The sequence below is a fragment of the Vipera ursinii genome (genome assembly GCF_947247035.1).
Source record: "Vipera ursinii genome assembly, chromosome: 2".
NCBI lineage: Eukaryota > Metazoa > Chordata > Lepidosauria > Squamata > Viperidae > Vipera > Vipera ursinii.
Genome location: NC_139513.1, coordinates 97,895,354 through 97,919,230, shown reverse-complemented (window position 1 = coordinate 97,919,230; position 23,877 = coordinate 97,895,354). Strand labels below are relative to the sequence as shown.

The 23,877-nt window shown below is 40.0% G+C and overlaps 1 protein-coding gene across 1 annotated transcript in view; it reads right to left on the bottom strand.

Moving 5' to 3' along the window:
- AFAP1L1 (actin filament associated protein 1 like 1) overlaps window positions 1-23,877 on the bottom strand; it is an 83,478-nt gene that overhangs the window by 2,274 nt on the left and 57,327 nt on the right. Inside the window, exons 7-18 of the mRNA XM_083352978.1 lie at window positions 21,262-21,473; window positions 17,453-17,632; window positions 14,344-14,439; window positions 12,671-12,764; window positions 11,191-11,343; window positions 9,541-9,752; window positions 8,968-9,113; window positions 7,120-7,198; window positions 6,753-6,864; window positions 5,567-5,731; window positions 2,111-2,289; window positions 473-601 (exon numbers count right to left, since the gene is read on the bottom strand). Of these exons, the coding sequence (XP_083209104.1) occupies window positions 473-601; window positions 2,111-2,289; window positions 5,567-5,731; window positions 6,753-6,864; window positions 7,120-7,198; window positions 8,968-9,113; window positions 9,541-9,752; window positions 11,191-11,343; window positions 12,671-12,764; window positions 14,344-14,439; window positions 17,453-17,632; window positions 21,262-21,473 (1,757 nt within the window). The remainder of the gene's footprint in view (window positions 1-472; window positions 602-2,110; window positions 2,290-5,566; window positions 5,732-6,752; window positions 6,865-7,119; window positions 7,199-8,967; window positions 9,114-9,540; window positions 9,753-11,190; window positions 11,344-12,670; window positions 12,765-14,343; window positions 14,440-17,452; window positions 17,633-21,261; window positions 21,474-23,877) is intronic.

The following is a 23,877-nucleotide window of genomic DNA, read 5'->3' as shown; positions in this document are numbered from 1 at the left end:
AATCTCTTTCACAGACATAACTCGCTTAACATGGCTGGAAGAAGGTCGATGCTTGGTCCCTTATCTAAATTCTCTACTAATTGTGGCCAGCATTGCTGGAGGCAAGTTGAGAAATTATTCTTGAGAAAGAGAGAAAGTGAAGGAAGCCATTCTATGTGCCCATTTCCAGTGGTAAGATTCAGCTGGTTCGCACCAGTTCGGCAGAACCGGTAGCTAATTTTTTTTGTTGCCCAGGCCCAGAATGGACTTCCGGAAGTGGCATCCACCCAGAGAACCGGTTGTTCACATATTTGAACCCCACTACTGCCCATTTCCCAATATATTCAGGGCAGTAGTGGGATAGGGACCAGAGAAGAGGCTAGTTATAAACCAGTTGGAAGCAGTAGTTTATGTGAAAGGGATATAATAGAAGGACTTTGAATTTATGGAGAAGGAAAGGGCTGGTATTCTTGTATGAAGATGGACTCCATACCTTTGCTTTCTGCAACACAGTCCCTTTGTTGGCAGGAAGGAGAGAGGGGCTTCGCTTCCTCATTTCTGCTGCACAGTTAACTGGGACCAAATGCTCTGGAGGGTTTCCATTTGGCTGAGTAACAGTGTCCTGTAAAAAGGCAAGTAATATGGAAAATAGTTAAGGCCATATACAGTAGGTGTGCCATTTCAAAGTCAAAATGTTTCAATCCTGGAATGCCATGATGACCTTGGAACAGCTTGTTCCACACTGGATGAGATCCAGCCAGGCTGTTCTAATCTCTGGGCAATGTTCAGGATCAGAATGTTTTAATCTCAAAATATTTAGCAAACTTTGTTCAGACTGGAAGAAGACAGATGCTTATTATTCCAAGAAGTTACTCCCTTTTCTTCTCTATGTGAAGAAAATTAGGAATGGAAAGAACTACCTCCTCCAATATAAATCGGCCAGTGACAAAAGCTGCCTTTTATCTTTAAAGGCCTGGTGAGTAGGGACAGCCTTCTCAAGTTAGCATGTCCTAGGTTAAACGATCTTTGGAATGGTCTCCTTAGGGAGGTTTGTCTGACACCTGCTTTTTAAATATTTTTCAACATCACAAAAAAATGTTTTCCCATATCATGCAAAGATTTATTAAATGAATATCATTAATAAGCTGCTATGATTTTACAATTATTATGTGCTTTATATTTAGTAGCATATGGTCATTATTCCTTGACTCCCCTAAAAAAGGGGACCCTCTTTCTCTGAAACAAATAAAGGAGTGAAATGAAAAGAATAACTTTTCCTCTTTGTGCAATCACTATCTCTATGATACTGAAGGATGTCTTGATATCTTGTCCCCTGTTTGCTCTTCTAACAAGCCAGCAGCATTTTCCTGGATGCCTTTCTACCATGGAATATCTTGGCTTATCCTCTGTATAAGCACCCTAAAATGGAATCTCTAGTTTCGATTATTGTGGCTTTTGCTTACTTCCCCAAAGGCCAGCTAACCTCCCTCTTCCAGAGAGATGCCTGAGACAATCAGAGTCATCCAAGATGTTGCATCTCCTGGAAGTTCAGAGGGCAATACCACCTTGCAATAATTTCGGCTGAACATGCAGGGGCAGTGTATGGAGAAGACCCACATCTACACACTGTCTTCTTCAAACTTCTTGCAATGCGTCTCACTAAACATGCTGTAACAAAGGCAGGTGCCTACAGCAGAAACTTGTAGATTAAAAAATATTCAGTAAAATATAAACCCCGGCAAATTAGACTGTACATTGACTGCTAAGGGTTGTAGGAGATGATACAAAACAGAGTTATTCACATTTATAAACTCACAGCATGCCTTTTGTTTCTCCTTTAGTGGAAAGACGGTGTACTCAGAATCTAAAGGCACTTTGGTTTTATTGATGCACAGTAAGTGCACAGTTAAACATTACATTATGAAGTTGGATACAATGGATTTATTTCGACGTACAAAATGACACAAGAATGCATGTCCTTTCAAATATTGGCCTTTGTAAATATCCAGCAAAACAAAACAGCTGTAGGATTTTCATGACTGTCATCATTTTTGTTTTGTCCTTATGTAGGTTACTCATGTTGAAATGGCTTGTAATGTGAGGGTGGAAAAGCAAGCAGCCTCTTCTTTACCTTGTTTTCAGTCTTGGTGTTTACAGTTAGCCCCAGGGCTGGCCCTCCTGCTAGTGACTGCTTCAACTGGTCTTTCACTTCGGTCAGTTTGAGCTCCAGGTCCACCCGTCGTGCCTCATTGGTTTTGCACTGCTCCTCTAAGGCTGCAACACGCTGCTCCAGCTCCTTCAGTTCTTTCCCTGTTACCAACACAGATAGGTTTGTTTATTATTAAGTTTGCTGCACATCTTACCACAGAGTAACATACATGAGCAAATTAAACTATTGAAACTATGTAGAATCCAAAGTTCATATGTCTTTCCAAAATGGTTCTCCAGTGAACCTAGGTAAAGGTAAAGGTTCCCCTGCACATGCGTGCTAGTCGTTTCTAACTCTGGGGGCCGGTGCTCATCTCCGTTTCAAAGCCGAAGAGCCAGTGCTTGTCCGAGGACGTCTCCGTGGTCATGTGGCCGGCATGACTAGACGCCAAAGGCGCATGGAATGCTGTTACCTTCCCACCGTAGTGGTCCCTATTTTTCTACTTACATTTTTACATGCTTTCGAACTGCTAGGTTGGCAGAAGCTGGGATGAGTAACAGGTGCTCACTCTGTTACACGGCACTCGGGATTTGACCCGCCAAACTGCCGACCTTCTGATCGACAAGCTCAGCATCCTAACCCACTGAGCTACCGCGTCCCGTACCAGTGAACCTAACAAAGTTCAATAACACCACACCACTGTGAATTGTGATTTATGTAGAAAATCACACTATAAAGAAATGGTCTATTTTGAGGTTAGAATATAAGCAATAAATAATAAATAGAATAGAACAGAGCTGGAAGGGACCTTGGAGATCTTCTAGTCCAGGCCCCTGGTCAAAAATTGTTCTCCATTTCCCTGCGGATAAATCTACTCAATTTAATTTCTAGCTCTGAATTTCCTGGGCCCAACAGAATACTGGGCTTGATCTTCCATTTAATCCCTTGCTTCTAAGTGAGCCCAGGAATACCACATGTGGTTTTAAACTTAGAAGAAGCGAGAAAGAATAAAGAAGGCTAAGGACTACAATACTACATGGACATAAAAATGAAAATTTATTTTTGTCGCATTGATGATAAGAGCTGAAAAAATAGGTTAATAACTTTGTTGATTGTTTACTTCACACTTGTTCTAGAAAAATAGTTTGTGGTTGTATTTTCCTGGTGTTATTTCTCTCCCTTTATCCTACTTCATTTCATAATAGCTTTGTAAAAAGGTTTTCTAGGGATGTGTGTTTATAGTGGATATAGGGGTTATAATTTTTTTATTCATCTTTTACTGAACTTGGATGAGAGATATTTATGGGTGTCTTTTATTCCTAATTCTGTGACAAGATCTGTGATCATTTCTCAGCCTAATATTCAGTATCAGCCTAGAACACTGAGAATAACCATGCAATCTTTTATTTTAAAATCTGCACAGGTGCACCCACATTTTACATACTGTATTTTTCCGTCTATAAGACGCACCCTTGTAAAAGACGCTCTGGCATGCGAGTTTCTCCATGCCGATCAGCTGTTCAGTGGAGTGCCAAACAGCTGAGCTGGCAAATCCAGAAGTTCAGCCGGCTGACAATGTTGCCCCCCCCCCCCCCGTTAGTGGCAAGCCCACAGGGACTTGACACCTGCACCAGGCGGCATGGCAACCCTCACAGGCATGCCCTGGGCTGCGGAGGTTACCATTATTTTCCCGTGTATAAGATGCTGCATATGTAGTATATTTTTAAAGAGTTTCAAAAAGTCCAGACATTGGCTTTCTGCATTATATTTATGCTTCGAGATATCCGGTCCTCCTATACATGCAACCTCTTTCAATTTCTCCATATCTTTCTATTATTACAAGTACTTTGGGATGCAGTACTGGTATAATCACAATTACAGTTCGAAATTAGCAATAGCAATACTAGCACAGAAGTGCCCTGGAAAGAACTAAGGAAAAGGTAGTCCTTGACTTAATAGTTCATTTAGTGACTGTTTGAAGTTACAACAGCACTGAAAAAAGTGACTTATGACTGTTTTTCACACTTACAACCGTTGTAGCATCCCCATGGTCACATGATCAAATTCAGACGCTTGGCAACTGACTCATATTTATGACAATTGCAATGTCTCAGGGTCATGTGATCACCTTTTGTGACCTATTAAGGCATTGTGGGCCAATAGGGAAGCCAGATTCACTTAACAACTGTGTTACTAACCTAACAACTGCAGTGATTTACTTAACAGTGACAAGAAATGTCTAAAAATGGGACAAATTTCACTTAACAAATGTCTTGCTTAGCAACATAAATTTTGGGCTCAATTGTAGTCGTAGGTTGAGGACTACCTATAGAAGATTTTACTATCCTTTACCTTCCAAGCTTTCAGATAATAGTGTTCACCTTTTTTTATGAAAAGCATGGTTTCCCCAGTAGGTGGAACACCTGAGCTTTCATCTCCGCAAGGCAGGATTGGTTTCAGTGATCAGTTGGAAGCTGTGTGGATTTGGCAGACTGAAGAGACTTTAGCAATATATCTACCATTAAATGGGAAGGAACAAGATGCAAAGCATGCTCTACCTTTGAATAATGTGAAGGTAATGGTAGAGCTCAGGTTTTCAGGGCAATTGGAGTTGGGAACTCTTGCTGATGTGGTTGTAAAGCATGATATCTTATGATTGCATTGCTTAGTTTTGGTTAGCCATTGTTAAGCATGAACTGCATGGGTCATTAAGTGAGGACGTTACATGATCATGATTTTCAACTTCCTGCTGGCTTTCCCATTGACTGCTGGTAGGAAGCCAGCAGAAGACATCAGAAATTGCTATGTTAGGACTGCAGGGATGTTGTAACTCTGAGAGGCCTTTGTAAGTCCCTATCATAACTTTGAATGGTTGATGAAGACATTATTGTAACCCAAGGACTACCTGTAGACTTTTGCAGGAATCACCTGACACCTTTTTTTCTTTATCAATAGTTAGATTGTCATAGTGAATGAGGGAATAGTGAGGGAGTCAAAGAGCACTGGTGGTTTGGGGGAGGTCATAGCAGGTGGGATGCTATGTTTCATATAGAAGTGTCTGGCAGCTGATGATGAAGAAAATCTTCCAGAAGCCAGGGGAGGAGACTTAGATGTAGATCCTATTACATATTGAACAAAAATATTGAACAAAAAACCCATCTCCATAGGCCAAGGGTAGGCAACCTTGGCTCTTTTATGACTCGTGGACTTCAACTCCCAGAATTCCTCAGCCAGCCACCCTGAGGGGAAAGGGAGAGGTTTCCATGCTGAGCCATGTCAGCTCAGGAATTCTGGGAGTTGAAGTCCACGAGTCATAAAAGAGCCAAGGTTGCCTACGCCTGCCACAGGCCTATTGAACCTTGACTTTTGAAATATCAGCTTTTATAATGTGGACAATAGAAAAGGCACTGCTTCACTGCCCTTGAAGTAGGACTGTACCTGATTTGTTCTTCATGGCCTCCCGTAGTTCCCGCTTTTCCTTTCGCAGCTCAATAAGCTCATTTCTAATGGATGCCTTCTCCTTTTCCAGCTTGTCTTTCTCTGTTAGGAACCTCCGAGCATCTTCCTCAGCCCGGTTCTTTCCATACTTGTAATTATTGGCATCTGCACAAACATTCACACACAATAGATAGGTTCTTGAGGGGATTAGTGTGTCTAGCTCTTTTTTAGCAGCCAAGAAGTGAATGAGGCTGAGGCTCAAAGAGACACAATTCCCCCTTAAAAAACTCATACCAAACCAAAAGTGTCATCACTAATTACCATACTTCCAACATAGCTCCCTTATTGTTTTCTGGAAATTGCTTATTACTAATATTTCTAGCACTTGATAAATGAATTACTAACGAGCTTGTTACAACTGTAGCCTAGCCTAGCATCCTTTATAAAATGATTTATAGCTATTAGGAAAATGTCTATGGCAGTAGACCGTTCTCATAGACCAAATTTCAGAAGATCATGTTGCAGCACAGGAATCCCAGGTGGACTCTGCCCAGCGTTCTTACAGCATCGTAAGAAATTGCAAAAAGAAATTGGGAACTTTCATTCACACTTTCCTATTTCAAGCCTATATCCCAAGTAAGAAGGAAACACTATAAAAGGGAAAAGACAGTAGCAGTATTTGCTTAAATTCATAAGGAAATTGGCCCAGTGCTGCAAATTGGGATTCTTGCATTATCAGAGATGCAAGCCAGTGGCCCCCAACCTTTTGGGCACCAGGGACCGGTTCCAGGGAGAGAGGTTTTTCTGCAGACTGGAGGGAGCATGGTTTCGCATGCTGCCTCCCTCTTGCAGATGGGGCTTCGTTTGCGCGGACCGGTTTCTGGTATGCCACGGACCCTTGCCGGTCCACAAACTGGGGGTTGGGGACCCCTGATTTAAGCAATCCTTATTTGTTAAGAAGCAGCATGCAAGTCATATGAAATCAAAAATTTGACAAAAGCAGAAACATCAAACAAGGAATGAGTTCTATGCCTCGATATGTTATCCTATGCACCTGGATTTCTTGTTATTTTTAAGAATGGGAGTTCCTGATGAATCCCACTCCTCTACCCCCCATTCCCTCTTTTTTAGTTGGTTGATCCAAGGCATAATGCCAAATATGACAGATGAATCCCATCCAACCCACTTGACGCATGACGCTTGACTTTAACTTGTGGATCTATACGACGTGATTTTTCACTGCAGGAAGAGCCATGCCGCTTCACCTGGGATCCTGATGGCCACCCTGGTTTTTCTGACTGCACAAAGGAAAGAAAGAACAAAAACAACTGTGATATCATGAAGATCATTACCAAGGAGGATATCTGTAAGAAATCCAGTTTTGCCCTAGATTATAGAAACAGTTTATCCTAGTATTTCTGCCTGGGAACAGTTTCCCACAAGTTGCCAAGCAACTGGGAAGGGAGGGTCACATGCAAGCTGGAAGAATAGTGATGTCAAGAAAATTTAAAAAAAAAGGAAACAGGATAATATTTTTGCTTTTTATAAACTACCTCCACCTTCTCGTAGGGGACTTCATCATATAATACACGAGTTGGCTCTGTTTGGTTATCAAGAGAGGAGCTGGCCCACCTGAGGAGGAAGAAATAGATTAAAAGCACCTTTAATTTTTCTAAGCAAGTGCTTAATAAGTAAAGAAGATTCGATTCTTTCTCCACCCTCTATTAACTGAATCCAAACACTTTTCTGGAATTCACTGACAAATGTCACATCTTACTGTATTTACCCAAAGCTAGTATTTTTGGTTAGGCAGGAGAGAATATGCCTTCTAAAAAGTGGAAAACCCCCAAAAGTGGAGGAGATAATTAGCCTTTGATTCTTGAGGATATATCATATGAAATATCATGCAGATTTTCTTTATCCAGACTTTTTAGTTGCATCAATATTGAATCCCTGCAATTGTTGTTTATAGGACTGGAATTGATACAATCCAGCATTTCTGAAGGGCAGAAAAATATAAAACATAAAATATGTAAAGTGCACATCCAAAATAGAGAAATGATCCCTTGGGATACCTCTCCCTATGACAAATCTGGGTTTGCTGTTATATAAGGACGTGATACATCAAACTAAATCGAAACACAGCCAAAGAGCAGCCTGCTGAGAGGACCTCAACTCTCACGATCTGAAATCCTCCCAGAAAGCATCTCTTTTGCTCTCAAACATTCCTGTAAAACGCTGAAGGATTTTCCCTCCCCTGCTTTCACAGAAGGAAAATCCTTTGGGGGGGGAGGGGGGCTACAGGAATGGAGTTGAAATTCTGAATATTTCAGTTCCTTTTCTGCAATCTGTTGGAGGATATCCCCTCCCTTGTGTAACCTCCACTTGCAACCTTCCCTGCTGGCTTCCCCATTGATTTTCTGGGGAAGCCAGTGGATAAGATTGCAAATGGCAATCACATGATCATGGGGTACCTGGCAACAGGTCCTAAATTCTAGTTAGTTGCCAAGTGCCTGACATGCAGTCGCATTACTGTGGGGAGGTGTGGGGGATAGTTCATTGTTTTACATGTTTTATGAACTGTAAAACATTCTTTCCTAGGCTGCAATAACTTTGAGTGGTTATTTAATGACTTGCCATAAATTGAGGACTATTTGTACTGTATCTATATACTTCATATATTAGAGAGTAGTATACAGTTATTTTTTTCCCCAAGTACAGTCCAAAATTTTTCTTTGGCAATGTAGCTTTGTAGCTTACTTTTAAGAATCAAAGAGTAAGTCAAATATCATGAATGTGGATTTATCTGTGTTAGGCTGTTTCTCCACTAACCTTGTCACAGATGACCTAGCAAATCTCTTGTATCATGCTCCCATGACGTTGCATTCATTATATCTCCAGCCCATGAGTAAGACTGGTGTAAGTCATCCATTTTAGCAATGCTAAAGCAACATTTCCTAGCCCCATCCCATCCCCCCAATTCCAACACCACCCAAGGGCAGCCTCAAGGCAAGCTAAAATCTGCTAGGCACTCATTACCATGAATGAACATCGAAAGTAACCAGTATTGACTGGGAACAGAGACATGACAGAAATTGGCACAGGTAACATCAAATGTCACACTAGAATAATGTTCTGCTGATTCAAAGAAGAGGAAGAGAACTCAGCCGTGGAGACCATTAGCTTGGCATCTTCTCATCACTATATTTGTAATCTAAAAGGCCTATATATTCCATGTTTGTCCATTTGTCACTTAGATTCAAAAATGTTTTAAGAGATACCAGGAAATTTATTATTGTCACTGACCAGGAGAAAGCTATGAAAGCAATCTGCAGAGGTAGATACAGAATACCGCATCAGCTTGGCTAAGTCACAAATATATTAGTAAGAGGAGCTCTTACATATAAGAATGTCTCACAGCATTGATTATGTTGGCTATTTTCTCAACATCTACATAATCATAATGCAAGGTCTCTGGAGTGGTCTGGGAACCAGTTTCAACCAGCAGCAATCCAAGCCAACGTCCCAGATCTTCATAGCTGTTTGCCTAAATGAGTAGATGATATACAAGAGTAAAATCATAAATATTTCTCTGAGAAGCAATGGGGGAATATTTTCTTCCTGCAAGTAAGGTAAGGATATAACTTTACAGCATTTCTACCTAATCAAATAAAGACCATCTCCATTTATTTATTTCTACTGGATGCAGTGAATAGATTCAATAACATGCTAAATCATTTGTCTGATTTTGGTTTAGTGTATTGTGTGAATTCAACAACTCATCTAGAAATAATTAGTGCAATATGGCCATTTGCTGTAGATTATACAACAAACCATAGTGAAAATAAACTATGATGGGTCACAGGGTATGAAAACACTGAACCTACACAGTGAAATATCCCTCCTAAATGCACATGTGTACAGGGGTAAATAAAAGCATTTTTATTATTTAAGGAAACTGAAAGCTCCTTTACCTCTAAGGCAGTGACTTCCTGTCCATTGCGAAGGATACGAAAAGCAAAGGGATGCTTGGGGCCCAGTCCTGGTGCCACCTCACATCCCCGCAGGACAATGGCATTCACATGGGTCCTTAAATCTGTGCGGTCCTTGTGGAAATAAAGCATGTTGCCTTTTAAACGACACCAACGTTCCTTCCAACACTGGTTAACAAGAACATGCAAGTAGCCTGCCAGGAGATATAAAAGAAGATCAGCACTAGTGCAATGTCCAACATAAGAGAGAGGGGAGGAGAGGGGGAGGGAGAGACAGGGAGGGAGAGAGAGACACAGAGAGAGATATAAACTTCCAGAGATTGTTTCCTAGGCTATCAGAAAATGTTGCACTTAAGATATGATTCAGTTGGTTCCCAAATCAAAAATTACTTCAGACTAAAGGAGGGCAAACCTGAAGCTGTTCAGATGTAATTGACTTTTAACACTGGAGTTGGACACTTGGATTTAAGCAACATCTGGATGGTTACAAGTTTCCCCTTCCCAGCTTTATCAATGAGATATTTTCCTTGAGTACATACGTCTCTCTCTCTCTCTCTCTCTCTTTTTTACATATATACTGTATAGCATGAATTCGGAATAGCATCACCTTTGCTCTAAATGATTTGCTGTACATCGTAAAATAAGAGAAACAATGTAGTTTTGTAAAACCCTTGGATTGGACCAATCGGAATATATAGATGTCAGCAGCAAGGTCTTGCAAAATAATTATAACTGTTTTATCGTTTTATGAACATGGAAAGGAGGTGGGGAGGGAATTATCCCAGGGATGCATGAGATTACTATAACAACTTCATGAAGAAATGAATGTGCATTTATCTGTCACTTTTATTATCTACTTGCAATGCAAAGAAAGATGACTTTTTAACCCATGAAAATCTTCTCAAAAGTCAGGGGTCGTCTTATACACCAGGTGCTGAAACTTTAGGGACAGGGCTGGCTGGAAAACCTGGAGCGGATCTCCCATTTGGTCTGCACAGGGAAAGCGGGACCAATTGGAGAAGAAGCTGCAGTCTGTGATTTTTTACAGGCTGGGGTCTGGGCGTCTTTCCTTCTAAAGTTGAAGAGCAGCTGCAGTCTATCCCAACTTGAAAGGCAGGTGGGGAATGCAGCAGCCAGAGCAGCTGCTTAGCTCTAAGGACACATTTGACTCAGGAACTGGGTGGGCTGGCTGGAAAACCTGGAGCGGATCTCCCATTTGGTCTGCGCAGGGAAAGCTTTAGAGTGAATTAGGAAAAGTTTAATCCACTTGCACTGTTTTATGTTTACATGTTTGATGACAAACAGCCTTATGTTTATAAGTGACAGTTTTCCTACTAAGTACCTGCATGTCATAAGCATTTGAATTAAAATTACCATATTAAAATCAAATCTGATGTTTTTTAATTTTTATTTGGTGTGCGTTGGAAGAAGGGTAGTATTATACAGCGAGTATAGCCCAAACTCTATAATTTAACAAGAAATGTAGGGGGTCGTCTTATACGCCCAGTCGTCTTATACACTGGAAAATACGGTAGCTGAGCAAGTATTTCTATCCCTACCCACCCTTACCCCCAATTTACCCAATGACTGATTCCCTCTTAAATGTGCTCCTATTCATATCCTAATACAAACCACAGCATGGGATGTCTTCTTCTGTAGAGGATGTTTGGGTATCTTCAGGGGAAGCCTTTTTCTTTGAGAAACTGATTATCCTGGTTATTTTCCTCCCAGCAGCTCTACTCACAGAGCCCTTTAGCTCAGCCAAGCCACTTTTTTTGCTTTTCCCTTGGAGAAGGAACAGAATATGAAGTTTGCATGTGACTTAGCTGAGCCAGCAAAAATTCACAAATAGATTAAAGGTTTTCCTCCCATTCTCCATAGTTATCTAGAGAATAGCTCCGTGTTTATCAAATAAATAGTATTCTGGGATCATATGCTTTTGTCTCTTAATTGTTTTTCTATTTTAAAAAAAATCTTGGTTTTCAACTTCTAGCTTTTAAAAAAGTATTTGCTTCGTTTTACTTACTAGGTGAAAAATGGGCAACAGTATGTTGCAGGATAGCCATTCATATATTTTATATTTGTCAAATGAAAAAAAATAATGAAAGATCTGGATGAAGCTGTTGGATTTTGCAGAGCTGAGCTGATGGAAATAAAAGCATGTAGGTTTAATTAGAAACAAATGGGGAAAATGTATGTTATATAGTATGAACTTGTTGTAGGTGCGTGTGAAACTACAGATTTATTAGTTGGTGATAGTTTCATGATGTGCTTCATTTAATGGTGATAAAGAAAGGAACAGAGATAAATTTTAGGAAAATTATTTTATTAGGTGTTATAAACAGATGAGTGGGAACAAGATAAGGGAGTATAGAAAAAGTGGGCTTCTTAAAAGCTGACGTAAAGGCGATTGTTTGGCAGAAAACAGTTTAGGAAAACATCTGTTTTGTATATATCCTTTAAGCTTAGGTCATTTTAGGATCTTTGCCACAAAAACATTTCAAAACAGGTACAAGGCTGTACTGCTTCTACATGGATTTCTGTGTGATTCCCTTTGTTTTCCTTACATTTCTTTTTCTCCGCAAACTCTTTTTATGTCTACTTGGCATCACTGAAGGAATTGTCTGATTAATTTATTTCATTAAAATATCTGTTGATTATAACAGTACACAATTACCCAGTTACCTCTTGTGTTTTAGGATTAGTCCATTTGTAGTTTTTGTGTATCTGGGCTTTGGGCAGGAAGATTCAAAACTATATCCCTTCTAGTTCACCTAGAGTTGGGCTGAAGGGAAAAATCCTGAGTAAAAAAAAGTAGTAACTCCCAGATGGATAAACTAGAACGGATCGAGCTTTTTGAAATTATCTTTTACTAGTGAATTCTTAGAAACACTCGATAGATTTTAAATTATACCTCTGTGGTATCAGTAAAGGAGAATAGCTCAGAGTTGAAATGAGGGGTCCTTGGTGCTCTCTGACCTTGTTTTCTTGCAGACATTTAATCACCCAAACTAGGTAACACTATCAGTGTTAGTGACTATAGTAAATCCTACTGTATGTGCTCTAATTCTCAGGTTTTTTTCCTCTTATAAAGTGGGAAAATATCACTCACCTTGTTCATGGCTCTCCCTTTGGGGCAAAGAAGAACCATTTTCTGCCGTTGCAATGCTGTCCGAGTCAGAAGTATGTTTATCCTGAGATGACTTCTGGTCAAAGAAGAACATACATCCAGGGGTTGTCAGTGTTTTATTTTCCCCAGGGCTTCCTCTCCTGGCTCAATTTGCTTATAGATTAATTGCCTTCACTGAGCAAAGCTCATTGAAGAAAGTGATCTTGGTTGCTATCCAAAATAGCACTCACAATGCTCCTTACTTTGAAAATGCAGACTTGTAAGTCATTCTGGGAAAAGTTAGTTTTGAAGAGCAGCATAGATACTTTGATTAACCAACAGACAAAAATGAGTCATTTCCACCTGCTGGGTTGCTGTTGGATACTTAAGAACTGGCTTATTTTTATTTTATTTTTTTGAAGAGTTTGCTTTATGCTCCCTCAGGGAAGATTAGTTGCCTTCTTCCAAAATCCTCATATCAGAGCCAGGTGTCTCCTTTATAAGTGGGCCTCATGCTGGTCTTACAGCTCTGAGATAAAGATTGCATGGTTTATTTAGACTGAGAACCACTCTTGGCACTGGAGGGGTGCTAGGAAAGCATTCCAAAAGGAGACGGGCAGATAAAGAATGTAGTGCAATTACAAATAGTTCTCGACTTATGACCAGTTGATTAGCAATTATTTGAAGTTACAATGGACCTCTCCACAGGGCTACTCATGACCAGATTGGAAATTCCAACAGCTACCCGCCCCATCATCACAGTCATGTGATTGCATTTCGGGTGTTCAGCAACTGGCTCACGTTTATGGCTATTTACCATGCTCTACAGCAGGGGTGTCAAACTCAATTTCATTGAGGGCCGCATCAGCATTGCAGTTGCCCTCAGGGGGCCGGGTGGGTATGGCCAGGGTGGGCGTGGCCTACTGGGTGGGCGTGGCTAGAGTGCATATGGCCTACTGGGTGGGCGTGGCCAGCTCTACATCGTTCGCATCAAGGGTGCCTATGGGGGCCTGGGCAGGAGTGGGACAGATCTGAGGGTCTCTGGCAGGAGGAGGGTCTCTGGGCCAAGGGCCAAGGCAGTGGGGGCCGTTCCCTCACTGTTTCCAGGATGGCTTCGTGGGCCACATGAAACCACTTCACGGGCCGAATCCGGCCCCCGGGCCTTGTGTTTGACATGTCTGCTCTACAGTCATCTGATCACAATTTACAACATTTTTGCCCAAAATCAGTATTTTCTTCCAGTTTCCAACAAAAAATGCCTATTATGGACTAACTTAACAACCAATGTGTTCAATTAACAACCACACTAATTACTTAACTACCAGCAAACAAAGATTGTAAAATTGGGCTTGGTCACATAGTGACCTGCTTAATGACCAATACAACGTATAGCCTTAATTCTGAGCTCAATTATAGTCATAAGTTGAGGACTACCTATAGATAGAATTTTTCTGATTCCAATGAAAATCTCCTCCTCCAGCTGCTACTTCCACCAGGATGCAGCCTTTTCTTTTGCATATGGGGTATTGTTTAAATTAAGTGTAGATAAAAACAGATTAAAAAAGGGTTAAATTCTACCCTCTTCCAGTTGCTAGTTCTATGTGGAAAAGTACACTATGAATCTTATGTGCATGATGTCCAGTTTGTCCTGGGAACAGAACTTTAGGAAATTTTACCTTATCGTGGTCCATCTTGTAGGTAAGTGTCGGAGATAGAGTAACTTCACTTCCATTTAGTCCTCCTCCAGTGGGATTGCTTACTTCCTTTATCACCTGGGCAGGAGATAAGAGTTTAGAATGACAGTAATTAATTCCACCACTTTGAAAACAGGGATACACCCAGTGGTGGGATTCAGCCAGTTCGCACAACTTCGGCAGAACCGGTAGCTCATTTTTTGTTGCCCAGGCCCAGAATGGACTTCTGGAAGAGGCATCCACACAGAGAGCCAGTTGTTCACATATTTGAATCCCACTACTGGATACACCTCTGTTATAATAAAAAGCTCACTTCATTTCAAACTGTTAGCTTGCATTTTCCCAAGTACAGAAATGCCATCCAGGTTTCCTTGCCCTACAAAGGAATAAAGCAAACTCTGTCTGGGATCACAGTTAGCAACTGAAAAGCCAACTCTTAATCCAGGAGCTACGAACTATGATCACTGTTTGCCAAATTTGAGGAATAAAAATGTGATCAATTTTTGAGAAATAGAAATTAATATATACAAGCCTACTAAGAACTAGTGTCCTCCAGATAATTTGGGACCACTCTTAGCTAGGAATTCTGGAAGTTAGAAACCCAGTACATGATCAGCATCAGGTTGAAAAAGGCAAATCAACATCTAATTTTTCAGCTTGTTTAGAGGATTAGTTTCTAATGTCACCTATTCCTGATTGTTATGTTAAACTGACATCAGTTTTATGCCTAAGAGTACCATTTGGCTAACAGGTCCTAACTAAAGATAATGTTTTTCTTATGCCTCCTAACATACCGGAAGAAGGAGACAAAATTATAAAGTTCATTCAATAGCTCATTCATTAACAAGGTTTTGCTGATTTTTATTCTTTCCACTCCCAGATTCTCTAATATTTCAGCAGAGAATGTTGACACATGTTTGAAGGAGATAAGAGCTGACAATACAGGGCAGTAGTCTTTTCCTTATAGGGCAGGAAGTGCATCCAGTTCCTGCTCTATCTCATTCACATTGCGTTATTCTCTGATCCCAAAACAACCCTAATTGACTCGGTTATCAGGTATTTTAATCCAGGGAGGTGGTTTTTCAAAGGAAAGTTGGATTTATCCAGCCCATTGAAGTGTCAGGTGGACTAGGGCCAGGAGAGTACTTAACATTCTGAGGAAGGGAGGATCTGAACAGTTTCATATCCCAAGCCAGAGTGGGGAATGCTTTCACTAATATATATGCAGTAAAGGCAAGATGTGAAAATACTAAAAACAATAACAAAAAAAAATCAGCCAGTAATATAAGGAAGAACAAAGACTTTTAACTCTGATCTTCCTGACAGTACTCAAGCCAAAGAACACTTGCTCTGCCAAAACAGAACATAACTCCCAACTCATTAAACTTCCACCCCTGCAGTTCTGATATAAACTACTTAGTTTATAGATTTCATTAAACTTCTCCCAGATAAATGCCCCATGAAATTTCCAAGAGAGTACATATCTCCATGTGAGGATGGGCAAATTACAAAGAAGCCAAGCCCCCATGTCACAGATTCTCTTTTTATGGTATAAAGTTGAGTCAGTAGAATCGGCCAACTCCTTCTGTAGGCATCTTCTGTCTATGTCAAATGCTGTTAGTTGTTTAACTCCACACTTCTGTTTCAGGCTACATAAGAAATAAGTTACTGTGTGATCAGCTGATGGCACTAACTCAGATAGTGGGAAGCGAAATGTTAAACAAGTCTTCCTCAAACACTGCCCCCCACATGTGTTATATTTCAGTCCAAATAATTCTATTGCTTTTGTTGGGAATACATAATGTGATACCAAGTAAACATAAAACAACAAGGAGAAGGCTGTTTCCACTAGGCTCTGTTTATAAGTATACTGTAGATATTTCACTGAATTACTAATATCTCCAAGGCCTTTTGGAGCATTTGAAGGGCTAGGGATACAATTTGACTTTCCAATCTTCTAGAGAACACTGATTTTTTTTTCTTCTTCTCAGTTCTCAATGAGGATCAAGAATAGAAAAGGAACAAGCAACATCTGTAAAGCAAACTTGTTCTATTCCTACTTTAGAATTCCCATAAATATTTAAAAAATGCCCCCTCCCCATTATATTTCCATTTTCAATGGCAGAATTTTAGCAATATAATTTTAAGACACTGCTATGATTAGAAAGGTGGGGTTTAGGTAGAAATGGAAACAATTTGTCCCCTTCCCCCAAGTTTGCAAAAATACCGAAACCCAAATAATCCTGCCACAGGAAAATGCATTTCTTGGGCTGCTGAGAAGCCACAAATTAGGGGCTGCATGGGGAGGCTCTATGTCTGCAGATTTCCTTTCTCTGTCCTAAACTTGTTAGATCCACAAGGGAATTATTATTATTTTTCTTTTAGACCATTTTGCATTTATCTTCCTAGAATAGGTACTTACCAAAAACAACAATAAGCCTGATAAATCTTTATGACTTATTAAACTGATTTCTTCAGCATATGGCTAACCACACGTTATGAGGTTAGTCACAATGACTTGTTTACTTTTCCATCTATCAGGCTCCTGTTTTGCAATCTGCCTTCTCCAATCTGCCATTCTCCAAGTATATTTGGGTTGCTACTCCTGGGGAGGGCAGAGGTGACACTAGAGAAAGCTGAGTTGAAGGAACTGGTTCTCCAGGAAGAGAAGGCAAATTCTACCTTTCCTAGAGATTCACTGAGTTTATGAGCTCAGGCTTGAGAACAAAAGCAGGAAAGACTGAGTGGGGGTAAACAAACATCCCCCCTGCCAGGCAATTCTAAATCGGGTGAGAAAGGTCTTCTCTGATGGGTGGATATTGTCTCCACAGCTGGTGTTGCAATCAGACAGGCCCGATAAGAGGGCTGGAAAGGAGAAAGCCCTTGAACAGGAGGAAGATAAGTCCCACTTCCTATGAGATCCATTCTCATTTGCTCAAATCAAAAAGCAGCCACAGCCGGATTGCTAAGCGTATCCCGGGCAGTATAAGTAAACAAATCAACAAAAGGATAACAAATGTAGAAAATATGAGCCGCAGGAAAAGAAGGGGCTTGCGGAGGAATCACAGTCTTTTGCAGTTGCGAGAGATACCTTCAGCCATTCTTCAGCTTGCTCTTTACTTTGCACTGCTAACACCAGGACCTCAGCTCCTGGCAGTGAGAAGCGCAGCTCATGCTTCTTCCGGCGTCCGTCCTTCGGCACATAGACAACGTTGCTGATGCTCAAAGGCACTTCAAGGTGTGGCTGTCTGTGCTTGGAGCTTTTGTAACACTAACAGGAAAAAGAAGGGAGAGTTGAGGTTTCATTCAGCCAGTCTTTCTTGCACACATTTCTCACCTGTTCTCCATGTGGTAAGAACAAGCAGAAAAGTATGGTAGGGTGGTGATGAACATTTACAGAGGGTAGTGAGCACAGCACAAGACATTGTGGGCTGTCCCCTGACACCACTGGATGACATCGCCAGGGCTCGTTGCCTTGGAAGAGTGAGGAAGATTCTCAGGGATGACTCACACCCTGGACGGTATCTCTTTACTCTCCTACCATCCGGTAGGAGATATAGGAGTATAGCCAGCCGTACCGACAGGCTGAAAAATAGCTTTTATCCGTGGGCTGTTAGGCTTTTACAGTAAATGGGACATAATCTTATGCAGAATTGACTTGGGAGGCCGGTGTGTGGTGTAGTTGGTTCACATGGTGTGGTAGGATGGAGGGTTTGTTGTCACTGTGTGTTGGGGGGAGAGAGCACGGGGGGAGGCTCAGCTAATCTCAATGTACACATGTTGTACTTTGACAATAAAGGTTTATTATTATTTGGAGATGGCTGGGATTCACACACCAGACGTCAGAGAAAGAAGAAAAATTTGAAGATTCCCAAAGCTTAACCTTACAGCCTTCAAACCAGAACATTTTGCTACATGAAGCAAAAGGTACATTGAATCTGATGTTCTGTTTGACACATACATATGTCATGAAATACTATATCAATGTATGTTAAATTTCTCAGGTGGTTTTAAAGAAAGAAATTAAGACGTATGCTTCCAAAGGGGGATCAGGAAGCAGCAAAATTTGGTAGAGCAAGCCAGTCCACTTCCTGACCAAATACTTATCTAAATAGGATAAGAAGAGGTGGATACTGTATTGGTACAGGAAAATGTTAGATGAAGAAAGAATTAAACTCTCCCCTACTCTGTGCTTTTCTAGTCCATAATGAACTTTCCAGTTAGAGAATTTTGACTGGATATTTTTTTTCATTTTCATCTTAAAAGAGATATTTGGTGAGCTGGACAAGTACATCTTTAGTCAGTGCTACCTATAGATCTCTTAGAGGGAAGAACAAAGGTTTTATCAAAAATGTCTAGGTGAATGCACCAGGAGAGGTTATCCATTGGTTCAGAATAAGGTACCGTATTATTAATATGCAGATGATATTCAGCTATACATCTCTTCCCTGGACTCACTGGGAGATGCAGTGGAAATCATGACCTGATATATGGAGGCTGCCAAGATCTGGACTCAGTCCAAACAAGATGGAATGGCTGGCTGATTCCAAGATTGTTCCAGCAATGACTTTGACATTATTGTGCTTCCCCATAAAGAGAAGGCTCACAATCTTTTTTTTTTTTTTTTGATGGATGTATGGCTTTATTCCTTCAGCAGTTTGAGCGGAACATTCCTGACTATTATATAAGAGCAAGAAAGAAGCCATTATCCCATTACATTTGGACATGGACTGTTCCCTAAAGTGGGCATCAGTAACCTGCTCAGAAACATTTCTGAATGATAAATGTCAAGTCTGCTAAAGTCCCTCAGTATTATTATATAACCTAAGAGAAGGTAATCAGGAACAACCTGGAGTGGAGAACCCAATTCTGGCTTTTCTCTTCTCTTTCATTAACTGCATTATGCATATCCTTAAAGATGAGGGGATGGCAATAATAATTCCAATGTACAATAAAGTAAGAAAAAGCTGCCACCAAATTAAGAGACTTTTAAGTCTGTCTAGTAGAGTCAGCAAATCTGTATCAATGATTAGTGGAATGGATGGAATCTGAAAATCTTTGGCAGAAAAATTTGGCTTTCAACCAGGCCACTCTGTTTTACATTCAGCTTTTATATTGCACCGTCTGGCAAAAGAACATATCCCCCAACTGCATTTTATACAGTGTTTCTTGATTTTAGATACATATTATATTTGATATTGAGAAATTCTCTCAACATCAAATGAAGTAATTTGGATATAAAAACTTATATTTAAGATCCACTGCAATGTCCTAGGGCACCTTACCCAAAACATTTCAAACTTTAGGAGAATTAGGTAGAACTGCATCTTGCTTCCATTATTGTTCAATTTACATATTAATTCACTTGTATTCGTCTTGGTATATGCCTTTGCATAGGTGATGTGGTAATTGTCCCTAAAACCCAAGTAGGTTTACAAAGAACATACTGTGCTCTTACTTCCTACTTTGACAATCAATCTTTAGAGATTAATTATAAAAACAATGGTGTTCACTGAAAGATCATAGGCATTAAATTGGTCACTCAATGGGCACAATTTAAAATTAGTAATATGCTTTATTAAAGCCCTTGGAATAATCCTCCATCTATCAGGGGAAAGTCTAAATGCCCAAGAAATATTCTTCAAATGCTTTGGTGTGCCTAGTGCTGTTCTTTATATGGGAGGAAGACTATTTGAAATAAAAGCCAGTGCATGAATTAACCTTTTCAAATTATGGTACAGGCGTGTTACTTTTTTCTTGTAGACTTAGCCACATCTGTGTTAGCTGACCTCTTTATTTGAAATGGGGAAAAGGGCTGGAGGAGAAGTTGTACCATTATCACCTCTCTAGACACAGTAATGACAATAGTATATGATATAGCCAAGAAGAATCTCAGACAATGAATGTATGATAAAGAGCATCAAATTGAGCACAGCATCATTTCCACTGATGTCTTCTTAAATAGCCAAGTCACCATTTATAAGACAGTTAGATATTTTAATCAGAGTATCATACCAAAATTCTAAAGACATTGGTGATTTTTATGCTGCAAATGTTTATGCCTGTAAACTGGGATTTCAGAAAATCCCAGATAATAAATGCCTTTGCCAATGTACATCAGAAGCCTTTAAAACAATAGCCAGCATGCTTCCTTAACTGTCTATCCTATCAATATCTGCAGCATAAATTTATCACACCTCCATTAGCACAATATCTAAATGTTACTTATCCTTTTATACTAAAAAAGGTAAAGGTTCCCCCGCACATGCGTGCTAGTCGTTTCCGACTCTAGGGGCCGGTGCTCATCTCCGTTTCAAAGCCGAAGAGCCAGCGCTTGTCCGAGGACGTCTCCATGGTCATGTGGCCGGCATGACTAGACACCAAAGGCGCACGGAGCGCTGTTACCTTCCCACCGTAGTGGTCCCTATTTTTCTACTTGCATTTTTATGTGCTTTCGAACTGCTAGGTGGGCAGAAGCTGGGACGAGTAACAGGCGCTCACTCTGCTACGCGGCACTCGGGATTTGATCCACCAAACTGCCGACCTTCTGATCGACAAGCTCAGTGTCCTAACCCACTGAGCCACCGCGTCCCTATTATACTAGAGATCCCCTTTTCCCAACAATTTCCGCATATCCCACTGAATATCTAGTGAGCACCTGCTAAGAGTCCTTGTCCACCAGGATAATAACTTCCCTTCTTTGGAATATTTTTTCCCTGTAGCGAGGGATATCTGTGATATTCTAGAAGCAGGTGAAAACATCATTCTTTCAGGAGGCCTTTGGGATTAATTATAACCAGTGGTACTATGACAAATTAATTTTAGTATGTAATTTGGAGAGGAATTTGTCTTCTTCAAAAGGACCTGTCACTGTGGTATTCTAGAAAACCACTGACTCACCAGAAGCTTATTGTCCTTAACGACTGTCAGTTGCTTGGCCCACTGTCCAAAGCGCTTCTTACGCAACAGGAAAGCACAAATCCGGCAGTCCTTCACCAGGTTCATAGAAGCTTCCTCTGATGGCCATTGGTGCGTTAACCTCTGGCCTTTCCCATCCTCTTCCTCCTCATCGTAAGATTCATAGGAGCTGCTCATTGCATCAGAGTCATTGTCTATGAGGAAACAGGGAGAATTTAATCCTCCATAATGTCACTGCTAATCTGATAGGACTAGAGAGGCTATTTTTACTGAGTCATACTACAAGTTAATCTACTTTTGTATTTCCTATATTAGAGATCATCAGTTCGGTGCTCTTAGGCAGCAAGGTGCCTGCAACTACCTGAATCTACACAGTTCCAAAGTAAATTATTTTTCTTTTAAAAAAGAAAAAGTAGTGGCTGAATTCTCATAGGATCTAACAAGATTTCAATTTGTTTTTCAAAAATTGTATCTACACTGTGGCTCAAGGTTACACAATAAAGCCAGAAATTTGCTTACCCCTGATCTACGCTGACTAACAATGAGTCTCTAGGATTTCAGTTTGAAACTTTTCCAATCCTATCTAGATTTGAGAGGAATCACCAGCATCCCTAATATATGTAACAGAATACTATCTCTACTTGAGAGGCTATTTCTACACACACACACACACACACACAGTCTGTAAGTATGTTTGAGAGCAGGAAGCCGTGCCCACCCCAGCTCCGGCAAGGGGGAAAAAAGTCAAGATACATTGCGACATGTCACATGATGTGGTGAGTTTGACACACCTGTTTTAGAGTTATGCAAGTAAGAATCACATGTTAATTTCTGGTATACTGATAGTTTACAAGATTTCTACTGTTTTATTTAAACTTGTCTTGCAATAGTTGGAGGCTAAGTGTAACCTGCCATGCAAAACAACTTCCAAACTGGCATTTTGGAATTTCAGTATTGTAAATATCTGCCTAAAATGTGCCTCTGGGCTTTTTTTTTACTGCTTTCAAACTCCTCTCATAGAACTATTGTTATTACATTCTTTAATATAAAAAAAATGAAATCAAATTTGCATTCTACAAAAGCACCCACCAGTTTCTAACCTCATCTTATTTCTAAGACTGTATCTGGAATCCTACATTAGGCCATTTTTAGAAAATAAAAATAGTGAAGGAGTTTGACCAGCACTTTATAAGTTTGCCATCTCCTACAAAAAGCATACAAATAAATTGGTATGAGGAGCTAAAGAATATATCTCATTAAAGTAAATTGTTATTTTATGGCTGGCTTTGCTCATCAATTTGTGAATCATTAAACTCAGGTGATAACCTTTTTCTTAAAGTATCTATAGTTATGTGTTCAACTGGGATTCATAGTGAAGCAACCTGCAGATACAGTATGAATTCTGCCTCAATGTGGGGCAATTTTCATTTTTCATAATCTAAACGGGCACATACGTGCTATCATTTCTCAGTACTCCACTGTACTGAGTTTCATAAAAGTTTTATTTTTTTCCTGCATTTTCATCATTCTTCTGGTCAAGTTTAGGGGAAAAAAATCAACTTTCAAGCTACAGTAAATATACCAGTTTAGATCATTTCCATGTTCCAAAGTTTGTTTTACCATAAACAACTTTTGACTAAAACATATATAACTTTTGACTAAAATAATTTTTACAGAGTTGATGAAAAGGCATAAACAAACTGACAGATTTCTACAAGCTATTGGAAATGGCATGAATTGTTGCTATATTGGCTATAATTTGGTCATTGACTTTAGAGCAGAGGATAAAAATGTTGATAACAATGACTACATATGGTTCCTAAAGCATTTTTGTCCAAAAAACTGCAAGCAACAATTTCTTAACCGAATTAATAAAAATTATATTTGAAGACATTTATTTTGGCTGATGCTTAATTGCTCACATCACACTATTGAACAAGTTGCCCAACCTTACTGTAAGCTAATAGAAAACTTCCTTATTCATTATGCAAAAATATTTATTATTCCTCTTTTCTATGGATTTCCTGCCATATTAACTCCAAGAAAGTTCTTAATGATACCACTGAATGTTGCCCAACTTTGATAACAAGGTGAGGTGAAAACAAGTATAAATTAAATCCAGATAAAGTTGAAGTGGTGTTGGGCAATGAAAAAGAGGTTTGGGATTCACCTTGTATGAGTTTGGATTGTATTATTCCATGAAAGAGCAAGGATATTGTCTGAAAATACTTCCTGATCTTATCTCTAGATCCTCAGGTGATGGCAATGGCAAAAGAGTTGTTTCAGTGGTGGGATTCAGCTGGTTTGCACCACTTTGGCAGAACCAGTAGCTAATTTTTTGTTGTCCAGGCCCATAATGGACTTCCGGAAGCGGCATCCACACAGAGAACCGGTTACTGACATATTTGAATCCCACCACTGGTGTGTTTGTATAGTTTTATCTCATGTATTAACTACAATCATTCAATTATTTGTGCCTTGATTGTATTCCAGCTTAACTGCAATTACCTCTACACGAGGTTACCCATGAAACATATCGGGAACAATGGAAAGATGCTAACTTTGGCAACAACTAACCTAACTGTTCAGTGTTGTATT